The sequence below is a fragment of the Myzus persicae genome, unplaced genomic scaffold, assembly GCF_001856785.1.
Source record: "Myzus persicae strain clone G006 unplaced genomic scaffold, MPER_G0061.0, whole genome shotgun sequence".
Lineage (NCBI taxonomy): Eukaryota > Metazoa > Arthropoda > Insecta > Hemiptera > Aphididae > Myzus > Myzus persicae.
In genome coordinates, this window is record NW_019101601.1 from 189,165 (window position 1) to 200,407 (window position 11,243).

General features: G+C 31.4%; 1 protein-coding gene across 1 annotated transcript; it reads right to left on the bottom strand.

Moving 5' to 3' along the window:
• Positions 1-372: 372 nt before the first annotated feature.
• Positions 373-5,026, bottom strand: LOC111029816 (probable protein phosphatase CG10417). The gene is made up of 6 exons (XM_022309011.1): positions 4,717-5,026; positions 2,078-2,336; positions 1,689-1,741; positions 1,035-1,275; positions 725-945; positions 373-648 (listed from the first exon to the last, which is right to left on the bottom strand). The coding sequence occupies exons 1-6, from the start codon at positions 4,966-4,968 to the stop codon at positions 493-495; spliced, it is 1,182 nt and encodes a 393-aa protein (XP_022164703.1). The 5' UTR covers positions 4,969-5,026; the 3' UTR covers positions 373-492.
• Positions 5,027-11,243: the final 6,217 nt, after the last annotated feature.

An 11,243-nucleotide genomic window follows, 5' to 3' on the forward strand; every position in this document is an offset into this window, starting at 1 on the left:
TACAGATAAAGTAGGTGTTTATGTACACAACAGAAAAAACGATTTGTTTTCATATTGTTTTTATTTAAGAAATAAAAAAAATACTATGATAATAAGTACCTCTTCATCCCAAACCCTGATTTTCCCGAAACTAATGTTTAGGTATACCTAATAGTCCTAATATCTTCATGATGACCCAAAGATTTAAAACTAATTTCATGATTGCATTATAAATATATTGTAAATGCTGCCATGCTGATATTTTCAATCGAATATTGAAATAAAATACGTTGAATCGTTATGTAATTCAAGAGAGTTTGTGTATAAAATAAAAATAAAAATAAATTATACTATAAGTAGGTTTATATTATTAAATACTTAAAACACGCAGAATATGTAAAATAAGTCAAATCGTTTTATATAATTAAAATTTGTTTGTGTATAAAATAAAAAATATTATATTATGAGCAGCAGCTGAAAGCCGATTAATAACTGTAGGTAATTGCTGTCAGATCATGAATGCAATTCGAGCTCTTTAAGTTTGCAGGCGATTTGATCACTATCCTTTTGATCTGACTGCTGTTTCTTGTGTTTTAATTTCACAATAATACATGTCATGTTATCGACACCTTTTGAACGGCGTTCGGCCGAGAAACATCTGCTGAGTAACTGAAAATCGGATGTATTATTAATAACCTATTATGTATTATATACTCAAGACAATAAAATTATATTTTCTCCTCACTTTTTCGCAAACTGACGACAGTTGTATACCAGGTTCATGGATGTGATTTGCTATCAAGTCTACAGCAGCTTGACTACTTAATGTATCCCATATACCATCACATCCCAATACGATGAAATCGCCGTCTTCTGCGTTTAATACTCTGCCCTGTATATCGGGTAAAGCGATAACAACTTGTTCTGTTTCCAGGAGCAAAGAATTCTGCTTATACATGTGATCACCTATATTATACAATATACATAGTAATGGAGTATGTTCGATGAAAATATATTAATGAGTTGTCAGTAAAAAGGGAAAATAAAACTTTTACCGAAAGCTCGGGACAAATTTAGATCGCGATTGATTCGTCCGTCGTATGTAACTCTTGCTCCAGCTGCGCGAATTCTTAATAACTCTGGTTCATCCCTAGGCTTATGGTCTTTTGACATATCAATGGCTTTAGTGCCGTGAACAGCAACGACACACCTGGAGTCTCCAATGTTAGCCACATAAAGTTTTTTCTTGTCCACTAATAACGCCACGACTGCGGTGCAACCACTGTAAAAGCCATACTGTAAACATATAAAAATAATTTCTGTTACGTAAAATAAAAAAAAATATTAAGCTAAATTAAAGCTAAACATTAATATAAAATCAGTACCTAACTAAAGTTTTAATGCAAACATTGAGTCAAGTACATTATTTTATTTACGTTAATGTTTAGATTATTATGTTAAAATAATATAATCTATGTTCGATCGGTTTTATATACAGTAATTAATTTATGTCATATTTATCGTTGAAATAATAATCAGACAATAATCCTTATAATAATTATATAATTAATAATAAATAATTTGTCTGATAGCAAACAGGCAAATAACACAAATAAAAATAATTTCGAATTTCATGAAACATATTACTGTATGATAACATATATTATAAAATACAAATTATTAGTAATATTTACAATCTAACTAGTTACCATTTTGTATATGTCTTCATCATTGTTTTCGTTGTTGCCATCTGCATTGACGCCTAATTCAACGAGAAAATTGTAATAGATTTAAAGATTATTCAATAAGTAATATGTATTATAAGAATCCATTTTTAAAATAACATTAATAATGGTAGCTGTTATTGAGTAAGTGAAGCTTATAATTTAAAATCACACAAATTCGTATAAACTTAACAAAATAAATAAATTCACTACCAATTATATAGTATTGTATTACTTTAAAAAAAACGATTAAGAAGTGACCTTTGTTAGTTGATTCTTTTTTTGTCAATACCGCAAGCAAAAATTACATCACCGTTTCCGGTCAAGCCAATAATCAACTGCATTAAAAGTAGGTATATATTTTTTAAACGTACCACCTCCATTCGTTGGACCATCTTGTTCTGCAAGAATTTTCATTCTTTCCAAAGCAGTCTTGGAACGCAAATATAGGTCGAAATCTAAATAGGCGTTTTTCAGAGCATTTTCGTAATCGCCAACATTAAAAGATTGGTTTTTTATCATACTAGGTAACTCTTCAACTGCTAATCGAGCTACCTCAGCTCCACCGTGTCCATCAAATACACCAAAAAGCGACATGTTCTTGTCAAAGTCTAGTAGACTGAAGTGAGCATCCTTAAACGAGAATAATATAATAATAATAACCATACTATATTTTCGATACTCGATGTATAATAATAGATATATAAATATGACGCATCATTTAAACTCGTAATTATCCGTAAAACCATAAATGAAATTATTTATAGTTGTATAATATAATCGGTTAACATCTACTTATATTTCGTCTGTATACCTAATAATATATAGTTACTTTAGACCAGGGACTTGACCCTTTAATTTTTGTAGTTTTCGATTATGGTTCTGGTATACAATACTTTCATTAAAAATACTGGTTCCGGTTCCTGTTTTTGGAAAATTTAAATTAATAGTCAAGGTTAGGGGTTCCGGTAAAAGACAGTGCGGTGAATCAGTCACAAATTATAATGGAGATAAAAACAAAATTAATGATACATGTAAAACCCGATATGATTGGTTTAAAAATATAGGCACCGGTTATTTAAAAATATTTTAATTAGGTTCCGGTTTCCAATATTTTCTAGTTTTGTAAATTCTCGTTCTTGTTTAGAACATGAGACGTTACGCTGTCCATATAGCTACCAATGGCCAACTTGAACTTTCCAGAAAAACACCAAACACAAGTCGAGACCTTGTTAAGCCGGAATATCGTTTATTTGTTATTGAGGAGAGAGAGAAAAAAGTAAATAAATAATTATATGTACTGGTTACATGGGAGATAATTATATTGTTTTTAATTAGGGCCGAGAAAGCTAAAGACCCTGACTGAAATCATAATAGGTGGGGAATAACATAACATAGGTACACATACTATATACGCATAAACCATAAAAACATAGTTTAATGTCCCCACACACTGCAGCGGTGGCGTTGGCGTTACCACTGCCACCGCCAAGAAAAAAGAATTTTACCAGAAGTGTGTGTGGTCCTTTATATGATGAAACAATAATAATAATTGACCACAATAATGGTGACGATGATGATAATAATTTAGAACAACCTCGAGAGGGGGCACCGGCGTTCGTAGACGCCGAGGTACACATTACATAATAATAATTGTTTGAGTATTACTCATATACCGGCAAGATATATGTTATCAAAACATGATAATATAAAAAAAAAATAGCACCATCGTCCACTGATTCTGTCCACTCAGTGAAAAAGCCGTGGACACGGTTCATAGATGGTGCCTACTCCATGATCACACTTAAATAAATATATATATCAGGGACTGGTCGTTCTAGACGACCATCTGACCGGAAAAAGAACGAGAGTGAGTCGCCGTGGTGTTTTCTATATGGTATTATCTCACTGATAACGACGTCGGCGGCAAAATTAAGTGTATTTAATCTCTACAAATATAATATTATTAAATTGTATCAGTCACCACATACACTACGTCTTTTTGACATAGAAGCGACGATCATTGTTAGAATAATATGTGATATTGGAATTTGCATTAATTATTAGCAGGTTAAACGATATTGCAATTTTAAAATTAGATGAAAAATAATTGAATTTCGAAAACATGATCAACATTTTTTTGTCTATAATACAATCTTAATCAACTATTGAAGGGGAAAGTGAAAGTGTCGAAGCTAGTTTATAAGAAAGTTGTTATAGTTCAAAATGGATTATAATAATTATGTCAGTATATCACGATTTTCGTTTCAATGAAAAATACTACGTAATAAACATCACCAGCTTTAAGATACTCCAGAGTCTTATATTAACTACCTATCCGTAAATTGTATATTGTCGAGTTCCGATCGATCATCATTATAAACGACGAACGTACTATGTTGTCAGGAAATAAAGATTAAGCAATAATATACTTAAATATAATAAAATAAATTGAATTTGATATTTAAATATATTTAAATAAAACAAAAGTTATAATGTTGCAAAGATATAAAACAGTAAACATACGTAAGTACAATATAATAATGTAGGTATAAATATAATACTATTGAAACCTCTCCATAGCAGACACCATAAGGAATTATAAAAAAAATATTATAATTGTAATTATTATATATAATATTAATTTATATATTATCTATTATAGACACGCCTTTATTAAGTGGTGTCCGAAAAAAAATCCAATGGGTATAGTCCAGAAATGTCCACTAATAAAAAGGTTGTAATATAATCGCAACCGAAAAAATAATGAAAAGTATTATAAAATATGGTAATATAACCTTATATAGTTTTGGCAGTGTTCAATACATATACGTTATTAGTTAACTATAATAATAAAGTGAAATTTTTTTTTTTGGGGGGGGGGGGGATATTAAATGTTTCAGAAATCTGACCCTTCTTCTTCCCCTCTCAAATTACTTTCACTTATATTTAACTAATATATAACAATTAATTACTATATTAATAATTGTGCTATAATAATGTATAACGTTACTTCTTGTCTGACACGCCAACCCTGCATGGAACTGACCCCACACACCAACGTGTCATCTTCCATGTCTTCTGAGACTTTGTCGGTTATCGGATTGTCGAGGTAAGTACCCATGATGGTCAAATATGTGGATATGAATGATGCTGTTGTATTGTACAACAATAATAATAACGATAATAATAGTATGTGGATGAGAGGAGAACGATCTATACGAACGTTAGTCACCCTGTATCGAATGACAACAACTGAAATCATAACGACGACGGTCGGACGGCGTGGCAGCTGAATTTTTATCCGACAACAAGATGGGTCAGACTGCCAGAGGGGATATTATTATAGTGCAGTCGGCCCAGGTAAGTGCAACAGTCATAAGGTATAGCTATAATATTATTTTGGAAACATCGATGATTCACGTTTTCGTTATATCGATATTGTACCTAACAGGATAATATCGAGAATAAACTTTCAAAGAGGGTAAACGATTTTATATCGACTGTTAGTTTAATATTTTGACGATATAAGCTCATAATCGATTTTTAAAAAAACACCAAACTAGAATATTAATATAATATATTATACGCTTATATTTTATACTCCTATTTCGTAGGGTTAAGTAAGTCGTAAAATATTGTTGTTTTTTTTTTTTTATTCGAAAAATATAATTTCTACATTTCAACCGTAGGCTTATTTATACACGTATCGCTTGTAACATAAATCAAAGCACGGTGTATATTATAGATGCACACGGATGTCAAAATAGTTTAAAGGCGAGAAAAAAACCGGTTCCATCCAAGACTGTGGGAATTCGGGATCTCTGACTGCAGCTGCAGGAGATTAGAACTGGTTTCGGTGCGTTTGTATAATATTACTATATTATTATTATCGAATATAATAATATTATGGTGTTTTGTAATCGTGGATAATAAAATATCCTTGTCACATTTACTCCTATATATCTACGTCGTTCCTGTATTATAATAAATAGGCGTGCGGATGCAGCTAATGGCGCTTTCACTGCTCCTGACAATTTTTTTTTAATTCTGCGAGTGGGCTTATGAATATTTATTTAAAAAGCTTACATAGTAGGTACCTATGAATAATTAAATATTATTGAATTGATAATAAAAATAAACATGACATATAAAATATTTTCAATTTTGATGGTTATAAAAAATTATAAAATAATTCATCAAGGCGAGAAGTTTAAGTTAAGTCCGGCCAGTCTGGGTTTTATACTGTCAGACGTATCTGAATGTGTCTGACGCACGCATGTAGACACAGTCATGCACATTGTCCATTAGATGCCATAACCCTTTGGCATTATACATGCAAGGTATTATTACAGTGGCGTATTTAGGGTCGCGAAACCCAAAGTTTGAGAGCCCTAACTAATAACTTTTATAAGAAAATGTACAATAAGACTTATTTTGGAAAGTTAAGATTTAACAAATTATTGACGGGTTATATTTTTGATATAAAATATTTATAAATATTTGAGTGAAACATATAACACATTTGTAATATGAATACAAACGAGTCGGCTATTTAAAGACTTTTTTTATCTGAAGAACTAACGATTGTGTTTTGTTTTTTCGATGAAGACCACGTGAACTTCAATAATGTTCTATTTATTAGCATGAAGTCTTAACTTTTAACTCAAAGTATGTAAAAATGAATATACTTTAATTTTTTTCGGGATCTTATGAAACATTGTTTTATAAATAAAAAATAATAAATAAAATAATAAATCAACTATAAATTAAATACAAGTGATGTGGTTTATGAGATTCTTCTACTGTTATACGTTACAAACTAAAATAAAAAAAATAAACACTTTTGATTAATTAAAATTGTTTTCTATAATTTTTGAAATTACAAATGTCCTGTTTTTAAATATAAACCTATAGCTTCCATCTAATTCAGCTTGTACAATTATAATGTCTTGTATAAATATTGCCGTCGGATCTTGCATTCTCTCTCAAGATTTGCTGTTCAATTTTTTGTTAGCTAAATGGGTACATGCTTACCAAATACCAATCGACAGGTGTAGAAATGTTACTTATCTGTAATATTCGTACAATAGTCTATGTATACTAACCTTTTCGTCTATGTATACTTATTTAATAAACTCTTCATTACGCTTTCTAAAAAAAAATATTTAAAGTAATTTAAGAGAATTAAGTCATTACTTCGCTTTTTCAGACTTATTTATTTCCACATTTAATTTTTAACTTGAAATGGCAAGTACGAAATTTTCACGAACGAATTACGAATAGGTACTACTACACTTCTGTATACGACTACCTATATACAAATCGAGCTGGTTTCCATAAAATAATTATAAATTTAGAAAAAATATTGATTGAACTCTACGTATACATGCAATACAGCGTAATAGACATTTTGTACCACATCATATTTTATCACTTTTTATTAGTAAGGTGTACCTACGCTGCAAAATCTGGCAACGTCGCACGAAAAAAAGCAGGTGAAAATATTGAAAACGATTGCATTCGCGCAGGTGTGGAGAAAGGTATATATGTTCTCAAGCATGTATGACCGAAATATTTATGGTGCCTATTGAGGGAGGCTACAACAGCCAGACTACACGAACAGTCACAAAGCATTTGATGAATCGTCACTGAATGACCCTTCAACATATTTTAGTGGCCCATGGTGTGGCATTGTTCGTCCATTCAATTTTATCGAACCATTAAATTAATAAATTGTTCATGCAACCCGGTATCTTATTATTATTATATTTATACTGTTAACTGTTAATGGAAATGTGGCACTACTTCATTGCAGTATACCTAGGGTGCCATATTCCTAAATACACCACTGATAACCTATGTTAATACAAAATTATGTCTTAACGACCTTTTACGCTATACCATATTATAATTGAATGATGGGTATACCGTATAAATACGTGTAGGTACATCATTTTCACCTTGTGCTCCTGTCGATTCTCCCAATGAGGGAAATGCGTTAGCTGTTTATTGTACTATCAAGCCGGTTAAAAAATATGTTAGCTGTGCATCTGCAGACACAGAATCCTGCGCACACCCTGTATAATATTATATCAATATAAAGATAATCTATAGGCCATCGTCTGATTGGACAGGGCTCTTACAACGATTTCAGCGAGGTGCGTCGTGTTCGTTCGTGACAGTGAGAGGGTGCGAGGAAGGAGTGGGAATAGGTGTTGCACCTGCCCGGCGCGGCGTTCACCCGACACGCACCGCCTTTACACATATTAAATCTCCTCTCCCCCCTCCTCCTCTCACTCTTCTGCGTCCTACGTTATATGAAAGCATACGATATTGAATATACCTAAATATTATTATACCATAATTTAACATGACAGTCGCAAGAGGTTTTAGGCCTAGTATTAAATCGGGTATACTGTATATTGTAACGCAGGTACCAACGGTCGACTATAGGAGTGTGACCTTCGTCATTATATAGTCGTTAGCATAATGTTTTACATTTTTTTATCGGCTATACATCTAAGACCAGTGATGATGTTAATAATAATAATTTATTCTACTCGATACTAATATAATGCTAGTGATGGAGAACACCGAAAAACCACTCTGGACATAATTAAAATTCCTTGTTGCGTCACACAGCGCCCATGAAGATATATTACAGTATTATTATTACACAACCACGGAACTCTTTCCGTGTAAGCCGACGAAGTGGAATATATTATTAATGACATTACTATATATTAATAGGTAAATTATTATACCCACACTGCTACACGTGGCGTAAACGGCCAATCCGGCCGGATTCGTGTGTCATTGATGTAGCGGCGGGTCCGTTAACCCCAAATCTTGATAATGATAGGATTATATTATAATATATGGATGGCTATAATATTCTAAACAGTACAGAATGTCCACGTAGGTTGTATAATTAGTGGTGTATGCATAAATTATATTCTAGTCGTAAATTTCAACTATTCTACAACACCGGGCTGTGTCTGCTATATCGATAGTTAGAACAACTTAGCTGTTGCAGCAAGCGTCACTTTTATCTTAATTATAATTATTCAGCATTAATACAATGCCACCAAGAACTAGTATATAACTGTATATAATATATCGATTTCGAAATTTCTAAATCACATTATATTAGTATTCAGATTTATTTTCTCATAGCGATGTCACTTATGCCTATTTTATTTTTTATTCAAATTTGCCATTAAACTTTAAAAAAAAGTGTAAAAGTATTTTTGGCACTTAAATTTTGTTAAGCGTCACTTACAAAAGTTTGACTTCCAACCATCGGTATTGTTTATGCGAGTGCTACGTGATTTCCAACAGGCTATCTGTGTCTTTAGTTATAGGTCATCGTAAGCTACCTCGATGTTCCAAATAATAATATAATTCACATTCATATATAGGTAAGTCGTGCAAGTTATATTTTTAGGTATCTACTCACTCAAATAATAAAATTTACATCTAAGATATTTATTTTTAGTCTTTGAGGATTATGTGCTTTGTTTTGAGACTTCGAAAAGTGTATGGTTTTTTTTCCAACGCTGCAGTTGGGCCACGAAAATTATGGACACTTATTCAATTTACCAGAATAATGATTACAATAAATTATAATTATCGATTAGGGTTTAACTTTTATTCTCCAGCTCCTATTATATATATACAAATGAATAAATTGTCAATTAGTCACCAGAAAAATAACAAAAACTTAGTTGTAGCAAACAGTTTTGAATACCATGATCTACATTCGACACATTAAATAATCAAGTTATTATGGCGAGCAATTGCCCACATGTGGCATTATTTCACGAGGACCAATAACTGATCCTAATTCAATTGTTGTTAAAAATCCATTCAGTATTAGGTACATACATCGCAATGGTCCAGCATTGTTACTGGTGCATTCAAAGAATCAACATAGTTTCACTTGTATTTACGAGAAAATTACAATAGGTGCTTATATTGTTGTACCTTATTTTTGCTGACAGATAGTATACATGACATCTGTGTGCCTAATCAAATATTTGTATTTTATGAACATTGTGTGCAGTGTCGGGGTAAGGCTATAAGCTATAAGGGATCACTTTCCGTTCAGAAATTGTGTGGGGGTTAAGGTACATTTCATATCCCCCCCCCTCCACTGAATTTCCAACAGTAGCCATTTTTAATTTTTCTAAAATAAAGAAAGCATGCAATACATTTAACATTTAATATTTTTTTAAAGTTTATGTTTATCGTTATTTTTAATATTAATTCGGAAAATCATTTTTGTAAATATTGTAACAAATGAAAAGTTTGTTCCAGAAATTGATAAACTTTGTTTCAGAATGGTCTGCAAAAAATAAATACATTTAGACAAAAAAATAAGGAAATAAATTATATTTTTTGAACGCTGGTAGTTTGTTGTCGACAGTGACACATGTCACGTGCAGGATCGCGTAGCTATTTCTTTTTCACTATACTCAAACAAATGTCGGTCTATTTATAATGATCACTTTCTACTTATGCAGACATATGACATGCATGAAAACACTTAAAACTCCAATATCAAATCATTTTAAAATCAAATTTAGTCACTTGATTTAAGTGAAGTTAAAAGTTAAAATTTAAAAAAAATGTGGGAATCTTTCTTAAATTGATTTCAAGAGTAATTCAGATCTGTTTGCAATCCCCTTGAGAGGTTTCAATATCAACCATTTTTGAGGAGTTAAAATATACACGAAATTGCATTCTAAAGTGCACGCGGGTGGTACGCGTGTCATGTGAATCGTGAATGCGTGCGTAGTAAATGATTTTAAGTATGTGCGACGTGACTAGTATAAAAGAAATGGCGTCGTGTTCCCGCACATGCAAGCTCATAATATAGGTAATTGACTCGAAGTAGGACGCTAAACGAATAATATGTATATCGTTTTATTGTTTGTTTAAAATAAATAATTTTTCGCCAACTGTATTGATAGCATTTTCGAAACCATTAAGACATGTTTTAATTATTTTTTTAGTTCAGTTTTATTAACGTTTTAAAATCCTAAATATTCTAACATTTTTTAATTAGATTTTGAATAATTTAATTTCATTAAATCTTTAATTTAAAATAAATGGATCAGGTATAATTGTATTGAATTTCATGAACTACAAAGACATTAACAACAAAAACTTTCAAAAGTTTTATCGATAAACAAATTATAATAATCTGTACACTTTGTAAGAGATGAGTAAATAACAGTGAAACCTCTAAATACCGGGCACTCTCAGTCGCTGAAATTTCGTCCACTATTTTGATGGTGTCCTCTATTCAGAGGGTTCAGTTTATAGTATATCGCTTTTGTCATTAAAAAGGTGGAATGCACTATATACAGGCAGAATAGGCTGCGAGTATATAAAGATAATGATCATAAAAAATTGTAGCAATATTATAAAGGATCACCGAATATCAAGAAAGAAAATTTAAAAACACAGTTCCCCACCAACTCAAGAATATTTTTTTGCAGCGCAAAAGCCGTATTAGACTTTAAAAATATC

Bases quoted from the DNA above. Each gene is read 5' to 3' on its own strand.
- LOC111029816 (XM_022309011.1), bottom strand. From the start codon at position 4,968: ATGATTTCAGTTGTTGTCATTCGATACAGGGTGACTAACGTTCGTATA. The intron at 1,276-1,688 runs GTAACTAGTTAG...ATATGTTTACAG, and splicing joins ATGAAGACATATACAAAATG to TATGGCTTTTACAGTGGTTG. The intron at 649-724 runs GTGAGGAGAAAA...TCCGATTTTCAG, and splicing joins TGTCGTCAGTTTGCGAAAAA to TTACTCAGCAGATGTTTCTC.